Below are 17039 nucleotides of genomic sequence, written 5' to 3'. Positions count from 1 at the left end.
GATTGCAATTCATCTTAAACCAAATGAAACTAGCAACTTGAGTGCAGTAACTTCCAAAAGTTGTGTAAATCGTTTGACTAGCAGTGAGCAAGTGCAAAGCCCTTTTTTAGTGGGCACTTCTAAATTACCAAGGAGATGTTGAGGCTGTGGAACCTTTTAGATTGATCAGTGCTGCATGGATCCTGAAGTGCAGTCTGGACTCCAAAGAGTAGTCTTTGTAGTTTTTTCTGTAATGACATAGTAACTTATTAGCCTCATATCCTTCTGCCAGAATATTGTGCCGTTGGCTGTTAAACCACAGGATAGCAAGGACAGAGAGGAAGATTCAAAGAGCCGGGATTCCGGGAGAAAAACAAAAGTTCCAGAGAGTTTGTGGAGTAAAGAGTATATAATCAGATGTTTGACAACCTTCTGACCCACATTTTTGTAGGTAATTCAGTGGTTCTGTAAGTGCGTTGTAAGAAACAAATAAATACAGGTGCTTGTGAGACAGAAGAGTCAGACAAGACAAAAAAAAGAAGACATGCCCAAAGTGGGTGCCACTAGAAAAGTAAGCACTTACAAAAATGAAAGACACACACATACAATGAACACAAATTTGATTATGTTCTAATGTAGAATATCTATTCCACAGAGGAGGTATATTTTCCATCTTGCCACAAGTACAATTATCCTAATTCTCAGTTAGCCATTTATAAGGAGTGTGTAAACACAAGAGTTAGCGGATGGCGCTAATGGAAGTGTTGCATAGTCAGCTGTTGTGTACTTGCCCAGCTAACAATAGCATCCACAGCCTATCAGGATCGTGAAGAAAATATTTCATATCTTCCTATTCCATTTAGTCCATGGTTTACGAAATTACAAAGAAATCAAGGTGAAAAAGAGTTAAAAGCAGAATCGTAAAAAAAAAATTGAATCAGTGCACATATTTGTTTCCAATTCACCAAAAAAGGCGATTAAAAATAGTATTAAAACAAGCAAATTGTTCGCATGATAAGTTCAAGAAGGTACACGTATCCAAGTTCAAAGCCAGTTGTAGATGCGGGCTTATCCTATTTAGAATGGCTGATGGCTAAACACAGCTTGCACGGTGTGAGCCTTTTTTCTCCATCCTTATAAATTATAGTGAAGTTTTGATATTTAGGTAATTGCTACCCATGAACATTTACTGATTGAAATTAATCTTCTGGTTAAAAAAAAAGGAAACCGTGTAGCGCATATAAGATAAACATTCTCTCATTCATTATAATACGGGAGTTAAGAATCCAACGAGAAGAAACAAGGTGATCCGAAGCTTGAGAGAAGAGGCGTTGTTGGCTAAAAACTGGAAAATCCAACTAGCCACATTATTTGGCTTCTCCTATTTGTTAGGTTGGTTGGCATACCTTCTCTGAGTTTCATTTACAAAAAAACCCATTTCCATTGAATTGCCAAACTGTTATTGTAATCCCCTCTAAATGGCTGTCACATTACCATTAACATTCTTGAGCAGAGGAAATCACGCTCAAACCATTCATTGTAGCCTTAACTGCCATTTCATAAGATTAATTTCATTACAGACCATCCCAAGGAGGGCACAAGATTTCAGGAATCCAATGACAAATGGAACGTAGCACTAATGAAAACTACAAGATAATAGACTGCAGACAAGAACTCACAAGAACGCATTCAAACCCTTAAGAAGACAGATGATGACTGCTTATCATGCGCTCTTAAGCATGATCACGCGCCAACACACGCAAAAGACCTTTCTAGCATTTCTGTCCCAGCAGTTTATTGCTGCTCGTGTCTCCAAACACAATGTCCGTTGGGGAAAATATTCTTCGGTAGTTCCCACGACGACACTTCCTGTAGCGTAAAACACTGTGTAATGTTTTCAAAGAACCAAACCCTGGTCTCATATAATGGAGATGACACCAGCACACCTAGCATTGTAAGATGCAAATTCACCCTGAACGTACACTGAACAAGAACACAAAACAGTAAAGTTTTCAGAGGTTTACACATGAAAGGTGAAAAAGTACTAACATTGCAACTTCTCAAGTCACTTTATAAAGTAAGTATAGAGGAAGAAAACACATAAAAAAGGGCTCACAAGCACAAACAGGCATTTGAGGCATCACGGTATGTATACAAAGACTTTATACATACCAACACTGTTGGTGATGCAATTCCACCACTTGAATTATTGGTGCAAAAGCATACTAATATGTATACATCTGATGCATCAGATCACATAATACAATTATGTGCACTTTCATTCACAAAATTGCATTTCTTGGCATGACTGCATTTTTTACTTTAGAGAGGGTGATAGATGAATGGAACAGCCTCCCAGCAGAAATGGTAGGGGCTAAGGCAGTGAGGGAATTTAAGTGTGCGTGGGATAGGCATAAAGCTATCCTGAATCTATGACAAAACCAAGGACTGATCAAAGGTTGGTGTCTGTACAATAAAAACTGCAGAATAAAATATGCGGCATCCTGCAAAACGGTTAAATCAGTACATGTATCCTCTTTCTAAACATGCAATACAAGAGGAAAACAAAAAGAAATAGCGAACAAAAGGAAATGAAATGAAAGAAATGAGGTAACTTACTTAGCAGTTTCAATAAACTTAATAGCTTTATCTTTGTCTCCTTGCTGTTTGTATAGTAGTCCCAACTCGTAATAGGTAAATGGAAGTAAATAGTGGTCATATTTCACCCTCTTTTCACTGCAAAACAAAGCAATATTGATCCGTGATGTGTGGCGTTTGGGATCATGCCTACGATTTGTACATATATGTATATGGTTACACATATTCACATTGCGTTCAAAAGAACGTTCAAGCAATAGATTCCCGGTTTAATCTTTATTTCGTGTTTGTACCTTTGTATGACCTGATTGAAGCAAAGTTCTGCCTGCAGTAATCGACCCAGGTGTTTCAAACAAAGGCCTTTGAGCAGCTGAACTAGGCACTGGTCGTCAGTAAAGTACTCTGTCTGGTCTGGAAGATTAAAAACACATCTATCAGGAACACATGCCTTCCTTTCAGTGCATTTAGCTCAGGATGTAAAGATTATGGTTTGTGCATCTTCAGACAGTCATTTGCATCTCACACATTTCATGATGTATCGCCCTTAGTATTCTGAGGGATCTAGATCGGTGTTCCCTAATATTTAAACCCATGAACTATTAGGTTCCGAGATTAATTCCAAAGTCAGGGCAAGCCTTACTTTGTTTTCTGGCCCCTGTCTGTGTGGGGTATGTAGCATAATGTTTAAAATGTTTGAAAATGTATCCTAATACACAAGAAAGGGCCGGACAGTGCTAATCTAGAACACCGCTGTCCAACTTGTCGACCCCAGCAAAGTTACCACGGCAACGATTTAATGGAGTCCAACTGTTAAGCTCACATTACATTTGAAGAGTTAGAAATGTATAACTACCATGGGTGTAAATAGTTGACTTTTAATGAAAATAAAGTCTGCCTATTACTTTGTGACATTTAGTGACGCTTTGGTTCCGAACGGGGTGTACTTACCTTTTTCGTTCTGCAAAGCAGTTTCTGCATTTTCAACGGTAACGAGCAAACTTTCTGTGAGATCAGATCTTTTACCCACAATTGTAAAACCATTCCATACGTACATCATTTCCTGCAAAGGGACAGAGTAAGTTAAGGCTCAATGAAAGCTAATCTTAAAATGTCACTTTAAACTCGCACCGTGCATACATTCCCATAATTCACATGCTACTAAGACTTCCAAGATAAGACCACAAACAGCAGCCATGTTGGTTTATTAGCAATAATGGCTTTTCCAAAAGGCCTCTATTATTTTAATATTTGTTCAAGCAACACTGATTCCAGGAAAAACTGTTTGCAAAAAATGCAAACCATCTGTAGTGTTCCCCCCAAATGTAATAATATAAAGTCAGAGATTTTTGTTTTTAAAGCATGGTACATTTTAATGTATGTAGATTGATTCACAAAGTCTACCTAGCGGTGTCCATGCTGGGTTTTATAATACTTGCGCTGTCGCAGTCATAAACAGCAAGCCTAGCCAAAAGAGTATTAATTTCACTGGCGTACAACATAAATAATATCACCTCAATTCCTAGACAAGTTAATTTACCAGAGCTGGCAAAATCAGTTTGACCGGGTTAGACGAGGCATAACGGCGGGATTTTCTGACGGCAAACTTTTCCGTGGGGATGGACTTTCCGGCAATTCTTTGCTTTAAACTCTCCACTTGCCTGCAACAGACATAATAAAGTCCACATTGAATAAAACTGATATTATATACACACATCACAATACCAAAGAGCGTTGCTGCATTGTGATCTAGGTAAGCCAATTTGCGCTATTGCAGCTAGATACTTGTGACAGCGAGAACACAATTGGCCAACATAGAATTAGTTTCATCAGCTTTGTATATCTTATTACATCCAAAAGTCATATATAATTGCTCTCACCTCTCAATGTTCAAGGCAGACACATAGCGTCTTAATTTTTGTTTACTTCTGATGTGTTTAGATCACATCTCATTAAAGGAGGTTCAAGCATGCAATGGATATTTCTTTAGCGCTTGTCCTATACTAGGAATAAACATTTTAATTGTGCTTTGCTACATATATCAGATGTAATTGAGCACTTCAGATTGGCTGCATGCCCAGTGGTACAGAACTAGAAGAACAGACTTTGTGGAAGACACCGCATGGATTATGGGTTACAGGGGACTGTGTTGTAAGTTAACGGTTAAGTTCATACCTGAACAAGGCAACTATATCTTCTCCTGTCGACTTTGCAACATCTTCAGGAAGCATGCTCAGGATGGCGGCTTTTTGAAAGACATATATTGCCTAAATACGTAGAATTCATTTATTGGGGAGTGCAGCAAAAAGAAAAAGAGCATAGACAGAGCGCCAATGAACAGATTAAGCATACAATGACCTAACAGGAAAAGGATACAAACTGGCTAGCTTAAAAGGCCATTAAGTCAGCAAAAGACAGAGAGCTCTGTTGGAGAACATTAAATGCCAAAGGATAACTAAAATGCCCTTGGTCATTGCAAGTTATTGTGTAAAACATCCATTAAGCTGCAGGGATTCTACTCTTTGGAAAGGAAACCTAGCTTATTTCAGAAATCGGCCATTTGTATATAAAGGTTTACATTTCAGCGTTCTTATTAAAAAAAAAAAAGTGTAAGATTGCATAATTTCTGTTTTAGGGAATTACAATGAATTCTCCTTTGCACACTCCTTTTTGATTGTGGAATACTCTTCCTCAAGCTATTTCTTCCATAACTGGATGTGACATTTCACAGACTTTTCTAAAACAATATGTCCACACCTTCAATACTGGCCCTATGGTTTCCAGCACCCTAGGAAAACTAGGTCTCTGGCACCCTCTATTTTATAACATAGAAGAGATCCTGCCACCAACCCAGCACAATAAGGATGAGCTATATGGTAGCACTGGCCCCAGATACCATTTTACTCTTGTTCACCTAGTGAACTATGTGCAATAGCTTCAAGGTGGTTAGTGCAATTCAACTCCACTGGAGAAGCTAAAAATGTCAGCTTTATCGGGTTAAATATTTACCATTATATGAGTAACAAGTAGGATAGCTGGCTTTATAGAGCCATGATAAATCACATAAACCCCCTATATTGTAAAATAAAGTTCTGAAAATTCTTCTCAGCTTCACAAGCACTCCTTTATTTGTTACCATTGCATATGATTGAGAAGAGACCTGGCTTAGACTTTTCTTAAAGCTCAGGACGTGCACGGAAAGTAAAGAAAAACCATGATATATATTTACATTTTGCACAGTCGCTATCAATATATATATTTTTTTTAACATTTATTTTTCCTTTAAAAAACTGCTAGCTTTTAAAACAGGATTACCGTGGCCCCAGTATGGGACTATGATCATCTATCATGACATCTAGCTGTGTCATCTATATGACATCACACAAGTATATGTACACTTCAAGTGTGTTTGTAATTCAAACTGACCAAATGACCATTTAAACCTAGTTTATTATGGGTTAGGCTGCAGTAACCCATGCTCAACATTAAAAGCATGCATCTGCTAAATATGGATCGAATTCAGATTCTGTAAAATATGTAGGGATCTTGCAATAAGGTTCATGTATTTTCAAGCAGTTATCCAAAAGCTACCTTTGACCACTTGCTTTCCTTGCACAGTAAGTCAGCATAGCGATATGCTTGGAGCCAGTCTTGCTGGAAAGAAAAGCACCACATCAGCTCCCAATAGCAGAGATGGTGGATCTGTTTCCATTCTTGCTGTGAGACTATACATTTCTGGAAGGTCATTTGTGCCTGAAAAATGTACAAATGGAGACACGGGGCCATGATTGGACAGGTGCACATTATATGAAAGAAAAAAAAAAAAAATACTTGGATACATAAACCGTTAAAAGATGGATTAAGACTCAATTGTGAGGTAATGACTAAAAATATCTGAAAACAATGATTAGATAATGAGCTTCCTAATCTGCTGTGAGAATTTCATTTTGTAAATCAAAAGCAGACTTGTTCAAAACTTATATTAGAAATCTGCATAGAAATACTTTAATCACCAAAAACAAACAAACTACCAATAATGGCAGAGATACTGTACATATATAAACACCAAAACCTAATGCAAGGAGAGCACGTAAGGAAAAAAGGTATATACAAAGTAAATCTTCATTAGACAATATGATTTAAATATATATAAAAAAATATATATAATATAAAAGCATCTCGGCACCAAGACACATATAGGAAGGTACATATGAACAAGGGCACAGGACTACAGGAACTAGGATGGAAATACGTATATATATAAAGGCACAAATAAGAAACACAAGGATGACCACAGCAATAAAGTAAAAAGGAACAAATGAAATAACATACTGCAAGAAACAAGGCTGAAACCAGCAAAAAAACCTGGTGATGAATGGTGCCAAGTCCAAACGTACCAACCCCAACATACGTTTCGCTGCAATGAGCTTCGTCAGGGGGCGTGATCGCATTAGGTTGCATTAGGTTTTGGTGTTTATAGAAATACTTTCTCAAGTTTAACAACATACACATAATACAAATATCTGGTTCAATGAACGTAAACAACTCATACATAACTAAAACATACATTCCACAGCTATGGTGAAAGCAAACCGTTCTAAAAGTATTACCTGTTCAAAGTTTCCTTTAAGGATATCAATCCTAGCAGCATAAAATAGAATGATTGAGCCCTGGATGTGGATAAAGAATAATAAAAATTTAAATCTTAAAAATTACATACCGAAAAAAAAAAAATATCAGCTATTGCTTTTTAAGAAAATATTTTTTTGTACACAGAAAAAAAACATACATACATTTGGGAATTTATCAAGATATGGCTCCAGGAGGGCATCTGCTTCTTCTAGATTACCTTCCCCGGTTCCTGAAATAGAGTTTGTTGCATTTGTCTTAATTCTGTTACTTAAAACAAATAAAATTTGGTGAACAACCCATGTTGCAAAGAGGCATCTTACCAAGAATTAGAGAAACATAGGTATGGTAGAACAGAAGAGTGAGGACACATAAAATTGCTCTCAAACTGGTTCCTGAGGCTCCCTCTCGCAGCTGGAGAAGTCCCAGATCCTGAAAAACCCAAGAAAATTAAAACCATCTTATAAAAACATCCAGTACCCAGTAAGTTTCCTTTAATTCCAAATACAGATCATCATAGTTTATGTAGAAACTGTAGACATTTAAAATATCCCGGTGCTGATTTCTAGTTCAAATATTTAGGTTTTTTTTTTGTATGTATGGATGGGATTTTTTTTAACTAAAGTTTAGCCACATAATAAAAAACTATGTAAATCTAGACAGTGACTTGCAAAATACCAAGATAACTATAAATTGGAAGATCTGAAGCTGGGACGTTAGCCTTTTATTCATTTTCCAGTTTGACATACATATGATCGAAATATATGTGAATACATTTTGTTTTTACATGTCTATCTGTTTTATCTAGAGGATGAACACAGGGTTATTTTATGCACACAGCTTCAAAAGACAGCTTTAGCTAGTGCTATAATGATATTTGGCACTTGAAGTCAACACTCATTTTCATATGCTTCATAGTGTCATTGGACTACCTTTCTTAGTAGCTTTTAGCTAGTAAGGAACACATCGCTATTTAAGATAACACTACATATCCACTGAAATTAGAAAAATTCCAATTCGAGAGTATAGTTTATAAAAACCATTAGCTTAGATCTCACATCAGTAAGCATGTTTAATAGTTAAGGGGTCAAACTTATGGGCTACAAATAAAACTAATAATATAAATGAGTACAATGAAATATGCTAAGTCACTTCTATAGAGAATAACTTTAAAAGAAGGCAAGTCACCCTGTTGCCGGAAAAGCCAATGAATTCCAAGAGTCTCAGAATCCTTGAAGGCAAAAGAGAAAGCATCTATGGACAAAACACAAAGCAAAGCTGTTAACTTACCACAAAGAAAAAGGAGGATAAAAACAATAAAAAAATAAACTCTTCTTTTCTTTATAAAAACATATTTTAAATATGCAACTGTACGAGTTCACATGTGTCTTCACTATGTTCCTCACAAGCCATTGTGTCCTTATGCCTAGCCCATTTCCCTTGTAGAGGACATTACGGCGATGGGATCTAAACCTTCTTGGGATAGACATACGGCTATGAGACACACCAAGTTTGAGGATTTGACAGCTGGAAACATTGTTAGACTAGCTGGGTTGTTATCTACCATCAAATTCAATATTTAGGATTCTTGCAATGTTAATGCTGTGGTATTTATCCGATCGCTTCCATGATTTAACATGCCAGCTTTATCATTCTTCGTTATTGTAATAGTAAATGCAAAAGTTGTTAATATGCTCAAAAATAATGAAGGTGATTGTTATTAGGTTTATATCTCCCTGAAAACCCACTTTTTTTTCCAAGAAGTGTACAACATTTCTTACTAACACTCTCTGCCAACATACTAATCAAGCCATCTGAAAGACCAACAACCTCTACAGATCATCCAGACTATCAACCCATGCCAGCATTCCTCTTCTACTGTTACACCCCCCCCCCTCAACCACCAAGAGCAGGGCGCTCTTTTCCTTTTGTACCAGTTTATTATTGTTTGTGATTTTAATTTATTTTACTGTTGTAACAGCTCTACACATTCTACTGGTGCTATATAAATAAATGTAATGTAATGTTTTTTATATTATCTGTACTATGATTTGTATTGTATTTATTACCATATGAACTGCTAAACCGCACACACACACATCCACTCATAATGTTTAGCCTGCACTAGTTAGGAGTCCCAATGTGAAGAATGACACTTAATTTCCTTATACGGTCCTCTGTCAGCATATAAAAGAAAAAAAAAATCTCACCAAGTTAAAGGCTCCAATACCAAGCTTTACACCTCCTTCAAACTGATGGTGAGTTTCACTAGAGTTTTTGTCCGCGGTCAATCCTGACAGCAAGAGCTGATGGCATTCTCTTTAAGAACAAATACAAATGAAATACAATTCATATTTTTTATGTACCAAGTAAGAACACTTGACTATTTAAAAATTACACAATATCAAAACATTTAACTGAAACAAACAAAAAAAATTACTAAAAAAAAACAAAAAAAAACCACAAAAACAAAAACAAACATACTTGTATATTTGGTAACTTGTCCTGATTTTGAGCCCACCTTTGATAAAGTTGATCATGTTTTCATCCTGGAAGAAACCCAATCCATTTTGTTCATTGGGGTTAAACCAAAAAAAGTAAATTTTAATTTCATCTTGATTTTGCCAACAAATCTAAATGACGTGTCTCCTTCTCTATAAGAAACGCAGGGTACCTGTACTTGGTCTGCTGATTTTAGTACAGTTCATTCAATAGACCTACTTAAAAACGCACCTTTCTATAATAAGTTGTGACGAAATCTAATTAAAATTCAATGTGGGAAAAGTGAATTCTGAACATACTGTATATGTCTAACTAAGAGTGTGTTGCAATTCTCAGGGTTATCTGTAAAAGTTGCCCAGATTTTGTTTTCACGTGAATAAAAGAGAAATGAGGGGGGGGTGCCTACATTTTGAAGAAAATCCCCCCTACTCCAAAACAATCCTGAAATGTTACTATAAAGGCAATCTATTGGGAAAAGCAGAATGATGCTAGTGGAGGGCAATGGTTCCACACTGAATGACTAAAGGGCTGTGCATTATGATCTCTCAGGTGAAAGTACCACTGCCTGCATGATATTTTTTTTTTTTATCTAGACCAGAAACTGAAATCCCTTAACCATCCTAGCATGTTTATTCTCCTAGAAGGGCCAATTTGAGCCTGTGTTATACTTTTTATTTTTAATACTAATTTAACCCCTTAAATCAACTCCGTAAACTGTTCTGTTTCACCAACAAGAAAATACAATACCTGTTTGCCCAAACTACAGTGCTGCTCTAGTCCTTGTGGCCATGACTTTTAAATATCCCAGCTAGAGCACAGACATCTTAAGTTTGTCATCATATTGCTTTGATGTAAACAAATCTGACTTGTGTAAAGAATTCATTAACACAAAATGAGCTCAGCGAGATGCTTCAGGTTTGAAATGTAACCAAAAATTGTTCAGTCATCCAAAACTAGCTCAGAAACAAATGACCCTCCATCCTTGGCTTCCATGTCTTTAATTCATTTTACATACAACATCTGAGAAACTGCCCTCCCCTATGTTGCATTAAGCCTGCCTGCCATAGCTCCATCTTACATATATATATCACTAATGCTCTGTGTGACGTCATTTGGTGTCCTCCTGGCATGAAAGATCAGCTGTGTGTAATCAACAAATTTGGAAACTAGAAACAATGAAGTAAAATAGACAGATGGGGTTATTTTTCAATTAAACAGCAAACCATTTTTAAATTTAAGAAAACAGTTAAGCAAGCCATACTTATATGAAAAGTAAACGTATGCTCAATTGATATCTTGAGCATTTCAGTAAAAACTAGATTTTCCAAACTGAAAATTGCTTAATGCTGTCCGCTTTCTTCTTCCGACAGTACGGGCTTTGACAGCGTCTGAGGTTCTGCCGGAAGAAAGGATCCGACAGCGAGTACGGATGCTGACAGAACCCATTTTGTTGGAGAAGGAAATCATTTATGCATTTACATTAACCAGATGGTAAACTGTATGAAGCATCTATCCTGATGTATATATATTTAATGTACCCCTATATATGGCTGTATAATTACTTAACTCATTATACACTATATGACCATAAATATTGACAGCTGACCATCACACCTATATGAGCTTGTGGACATCCTATTCCAAAACCGAGGTTGCCCACCACCCTTTGCGGCTATAACAGCGTCCACTCTTCCTTGAAGTCTTTCCACAAGGTTTTAAAATAACAGAACTAGTATTAATATAGCACCTTTCTCCCAGTGGGACTCAAAGTGCTTTCTTAGCGCACCCTCTCCTGTTAGTCATTGATGTGGTTGGAATACCCAAACTCAATAATTAGGAGGGGTATCCACATGCTTTTGGTCATATATTGTACGCTAAACTGTAAAGCAGGTAAGTGCATATGGTTGTTTTTTTTATATTCATAAAAAAATATACCATATATACAGGTAGTGTCCCAGTACATTGCTGCTACGTTTTGGAATGAGAAAACTCAGATATACTCCATCATGAGAGACAGCATATAGCATTTATTAATATAATTTTTATTCACACAAATTATATTGCATGAGAGATTTTGTATAATATATTTTTTAAGTTGTGAAAGTAGGCAGTTTCATAACATTATGCCAGCCTGAATACTGTCATAGACCATATTCGCTCAGATTCCCAGGGAGCCTAAGGACTGTTCCCTGACCTCATTCTGTAGGCCTTTCACTGAAAGCCATACACCAATTTGAGCCTGTGTGTCCGTTAAGCTTTGGATAATACTGACATATTGGAGATTATGAACTCTGTAATAACGCTATCTTTGAAAAGTAGCAAATAAAAAAAAAAGCAATTGACATCTAGAGCAACTTGCAGCACTAAGTGTCTTGCTTTAAAATCCCCACGGATCTCTGTGTAAACCGTCTCCCCGGTATTTGGTGGTGTTTAAATGGAACGCTTCTAAGAAGACTTGTCTAGTATTATATCAGATGAGGGTGATGCCCAGGTTCCAACAAAATTATGTTGTGAAATCATTGTTGTGAACCCCCCAATATGTTGGAGCCTGAAATCCCACTTTTTATTGCGACCCCTGAAATCACGTGATATTGATTCTAGTAAGCCAATTTTTAAATGTTTTTCCCCCCATTCTTTTTTTTTTTTTTTTTTTTTTTAGCCGTGTCTGACCGCTGACCAAGGGAACAGATGTTTGAAATTGGAAAGTTTGGGGCCTTGACCCTAGTGATGAGTATTGTAAGAACACCATACACTACTGTTGGAGCACAGACCCGGTTTTATCAACCTTCCTTTTTCACATATGACCAGTACCAGATATTTGGACTTGCTAAGAGTCCTGCATTTCAACGATAATCCCCAACATCCCCCCTGAAGGTGACTCAAAATTTGAGTCCACTCCAAATCTGCAAGATGAAAATGTCCCATATCTAACTGGTAGGCATTTTCCTTGCTAAATCCCACCCACTGTTGCCAAACAAAAGGCTCAGAAAATGATGCAGTCTGTTACAAAAAGGTATTAGGAGGGTTTTTTCCGTGCAAATTTAAAAGAAAAAAAAAGCATATGGGGTAATTCCTTAATCTGTAGATGCATCTGAAAAAATTTGCCTGAATTGCTCTGCCATAACATTTAACCCGTGCAAAAAATCATAAGCAACAAAGAAATGTTGGTGAAACAAAGTGAATGAAATTAATGCTACAGGTAGGGTTTTGCAGTGATTGGTAGCCAAACAGCTGCATAACAAAAGTCCAGAAAACAAAACCTCCAAAAACTATGCACGTGGGATATTTCCGTAATCCAGAGAAACAGTCGAGCAATTTTGGCTGGTTTTCTCTAAAAACCCTTTACAACGTAGATGGTTTGGTGGAGAAAAAATCCCAGGAAACTATTGCTACGACTAATGTGGCAGTGACCGCGGCCACATGACATGACAGCTGCATGACGAGTCTCCACAAACTCCTTGCGACACACCTTGGGTTGTCCGATTTACAGAAAATATAGTTTTATTGGGGTATTTGTTTGGTTTCCTTGTTCAAAATAACTTACAGAGGATTGACATGTGATTAGATTTTTTCTTCTATTTTTCTCTAGTTTTTACAAAATTACTTACTAAATGTTTGACTAAACATGTAAATATAGTATCAAAATAAAGCTCTCTCTCTTTAAAAACACAATATATCACTTACATGGGTATACTATTCACAAAAAATGGGAAAAAGGTTTAAACCAATACTAAAATAGCTCCAGTAGTTAGGGTATGAAAACCCCCCCAGAGGTAGACTTGCTTGTGTGTTTCGGATTATTGCCCTGCTGCATAACCCAACTGCACTTGAGCTCTCTGGTAGAATTCATGGTTCCATCAATTACGGCAAGTCTTCCCGGTTCTGATGCAGCGAAGCAGCCCCAGACCATTACACTACCCCACCATGTCTGACTGTTGGTGTGACCTTATAGATCAGAATGTGTTCTTTTTGGTCAGGAGTGTTTTTTGCCTTGCAACAAGTGAGGCCTGCAGTTCTTACATGTTAGTCAGGGTTCTTTTGTGACCTCCTTAATAAGTCGGCAATGTGCTCTTGGAGGAATCTTGGTGGCGCAGCCACTTCTGGGAAGGTCCACTACTGTACTGTTTTCTATTTGTAGAGAACGCCTCTTTGTGGTTCGCTGGAGTCTCAGAGCCTTAGAAACTACTTTGTAACCCTCTCCTGACTGATAGATGTCAATGTCTCTCTCATCGTCCTTGAATTTCTTTCGATTGCAGAATCACTTGCTGCTTTTTGAGACTGTTTAGCCTACGTCACCTTGCAAGACAATTTCTATTCAAATTGATGTTTGGATTCAACAGGGCTGGCAGTAATCATGCCTGGGTTTGTCTATTGAAATTGAATGCAATTATTAATTCATTTTGTTAACTGGTTGATTTAGTAGCTAAGGGGTAGTATTAATCATAATTACTTTCTCACATATGGCCAGGTAGGGTAAGATAGCTTTTTTCTTCTATATGTGAAATCATTTACAAATTGCATTTATTTATTTATTTATTTTTATTTTTTACACAGGTTATCTTTGTCTAATTTTCAAATTTGTTGGATGATCTGAAACATTTAAGTGGGACAAATATGCAAAAACACAAAAAAATTCAGGAAGGGGCAAATACTTTTTTACAGCACTGTATACGGCATAACACTAAGTGAATGATATCATTCCTGCATTCTATACTACAGTACTGACAGTGATAGGATTATGGCAATAAAGTTCCACTGCTCCTCTTCTATGTTAAGTAGACAGCTGATATATAGGACCACCAGGTTTCTTTTAAGATTTTGTGCTGCACTTTGTGTAATTACAATGATATCTGCATATCAAAAGCAAAAACGCTAATACAGTAACAAAAATGGTGCGCGCTAGCACCCACTAAAAAAATAAATAATTATTAAAAAAGCATGCAGTATTGCAGTGGCAATTTAATGACTAAATAATATCTACAAAGGGCGTATTGCTGTTATTTTGTATTATTTGAACTTCTGATGTTCTGGACTCAAGAGGTGCTGCTGTTTAATGATGGAAGGGGGCAAAGAGGATTCTAGGTCAGTATTAATTGAGTAGACAGACGCACATTTCAATCATCTCAGTAGAACCGCGCCTCCGAACGGTTTGTTCACAAAGAGCGTATTTTAAAAGGTTTGTTACCTGTACAAATGTCAGGGCAGCCTTCTGTAATAGACACTCGGCATAACAGATTTCAGCATGCATCTCCTCTAAAAGGACACAAAGAAGAGAGAAAAAAAAAAAGGACATGGTTAGGTGCAAATCCAAGAAGACATAAAATCCAAGCAGGACAAAACATCTGCTACAATATATATCTTGATTCTCTACAGCATGCTGGAGGCCGCGGATCAAGTGAAGAATTTAAATTGAGGATTAAATGGATTACTGTTCTGATTAAAATATATACCTGGGAAATTAAACCAGATTTGACTTTCAGATTATCAAGAAGTTTCCTAGAAGTTTTGTGATTTGATTTTATACTAATCTGCACGATTATAATACTGGATATTTCAAAAACTTTTAGCCTGTGGGATACCTAGTTAATATTTTCATGTTCCAATACAAGCAACACTCTTCAAATGTCTAAAAACGTATAACAAACTGGTGTATTGAGGCATTTCTGCATGTTTGTTAAAGACAGCAGCGCTCACCCAGCAATCTCCGGGTCAAACCGAGAGGAGTTCACAGGTATGGTAATGAGTAATTTTGGGACAAAACCCCCTAATAGAGGGTTACAATGGAAATAGATAACCTTCTATTTCGCCTGTGAATCATGCCTTCACAATTAATCTCATTACCTTCCGAAAGGTGCTCTCCTGACTGCTTGGACACAAGATTGGATAGAGATTCAACGACCGTGTTTCTTTTCCTAAATCTGCAAAACAAAATTAATTAAATCTTCATCTAACTTGAAAACAAACATGCACATTGACTGAAAATGGCATTTAAAATGTTTTATTAGGTTAAGACAAATCTCATAGGAAGTAAACATAATGTCATCCCATTGGACAGAAAACTACTTTTAGATTTGATCTGCAGACAGAAGTATATTAGTAAATAGTAAGTAGGTACTTTTTCCCAACTAATCATTTTATCCAATGGTGTAGACTCAAACCACATCGCAATTGCACATTGTTTTTGTTCACATCTACTCCCTTTGTAGTTGGTTGGATGTATCAGCTAAATTAACTAAACAGTATGAGCCAAAATAGATCATAATTGGCACTCACCTTTGACATGTCTGTAATGCCTCCTTCATTGTGCCAATTCCCATTTGGATATCCTGTGGCTCAAATGTCATTGCTGCCTGCATAACTAAGATGGTACTGTATCCGAGTGCATGATACATACTGTCCTTAGCCCTAGATAAAGACGGAATTACATTAGCCAATTTAACATTGAAGAAAAACAAAAATCAAACAGTACAAATAATTACCCCCACAACATAGTATGCAAGTAAGGAATCATCTGGATAAACTGCATACTTTAAAATGAAGAAAGGAAACTCAATTTCCTTCGTTTCCTCTCCTCACACCACATCTTCTTATGTTCTTCAGATCACCGGTCCCCCCAAATACAGTCACATTTTGAAAGTGGTGCCGATATATATATAGATAGATTATATATATATATATATATATATATATATATATATATATTACATTATTTAATAAAAGGCACAAGTGGTGTGTGAAATCCTTACCATGGACGGAGTAACTCCAGTGCTTCAGAAAACTTGTTGTTTAGGAATAGATTTAGGGCCATGGTACATTCCTCCAAAGAATTCCTGAGATTCATTTTGGACGCCCTAAAATACATTTAAAAAAAAATATATATATATTCTATGATGATGTCAATAAGCGTTTAAAAGACTACATGGAGTATAAGCATGCAATTAAAAAGGACCATAGAAATGGTATCCAGAAATGAAAAGCTATAGTTTTGCTATTCCACTACACTCCTATCTGTAAGATTCACGTATGGGCTTTGGTCCAGCACTAGGGCATCCTACACTACCATGGTTCTTCCATAAAATCATCTCATCTGTTAAGCAAATAAAAACTGTAGCACATCAGTCATTTTATTATTTGTGATAAAGGTTTAGTTGCATCAAAGAACAACTTGAGTCAATTCAGTTTTCCCAGCTAAAGTTATGAATGATGCAAATTGCACACCTCCAACCATATCACCTGATATTTCTGAGATTATACAATACAATACAATATCAATAACCAGAGAATATTCCTTTTTTAAAGAGGGTTTAAGGCTTCCAACTAAGGGGAACATATTT

The 17039-nt window shown here is 36.6% G+C and overlaps 1 protein-coding gene across 3 annotated transcripts in view; it reads right to left on the bottom strand.

Moving 5' to 3' along the window:
• TTC39B (tetratricopeptide repeat domain 39B) overlaps positions 1 to 17039 on the bottom strand; it is a 38668-nt gene that overhangs the window by 1048 nt on the left and 20581 nt on the right. For 2 of the 3 annotated variants that reach the window (XM_053465930.1, XM_053465931.1), the window contains 17 exons: positions 16452 to 16556; positions 15979 to 16110; positions 15547 to 15623; positions 14891 to 14958; positions 9688 to 9752; positions 9414 to 9522; positions 8392 to 8457; positions 7527 to 7635; positions 7368 to 7435; positions 7185 to 7244; positions 6166 to 6327; positions 4750 to 4841; positions 4115 to 4235; positions 3526 to 3637; positions 2871 to 2988; positions 2599 to 2715; positions 129 to 227 (listed from right to left, as the gene is read on the bottom strand). In XM_053465930.1, the coding sequence (XP_053321905.1) occupies positions 129 to 227; positions 2599 to 2715; positions 2871 to 2988; positions 3526 to 3637; positions 4115 to 4235; positions 4750 to 4841; positions 6166 to 6327; positions 7185 to 7244; positions 7368 to 7435; positions 7527 to 7635; positions 8392 to 8457; positions 9414 to 9522; positions 9688 to 9752; positions 14891 to 14958; positions 15547 to 15623; positions 15979 to 16110; positions 16452 to 16556 (1680 nt within the window). The remainder of the gene's footprint in view (positions 1 to 128; positions 228 to 2598; positions 2716 to 2870; positions 2989 to 3525; positions 3638 to 4114; positions 4236 to 4749; positions 4842 to 6165; positions 6328 to 7184; positions 7245 to 7367; positions 7436 to 7526; positions 7636 to 8391; positions 8458 to 9413; positions 9523 to 9687; positions 9753 to 14890; positions 14959 to 15546; positions 15624 to 15978; positions 16111 to 16451; positions 16557 to 17039) is intronic. The other variant, XM_053465929.1, reaches the window with a different exon arrangement.

This window comes from Spea bombifrons, chromosome 1, assembly GCF_027358695.1.
Source record: "Spea bombifrons isolate aSpeBom1 chromosome 1, aSpeBom1.2.pri, whole genome shotgun sequence".
Lineage (NCBI taxonomy): Eukaryota > Metazoa > Chordata > Amphibia > Anura > Pelobatidae > Spea > Spea bombifrons.
The sequence above is the reverse complement of the archived record's forward strand: the minus strand, read 5'-3'. Positions and strand labels throughout refer to the sequence as shown.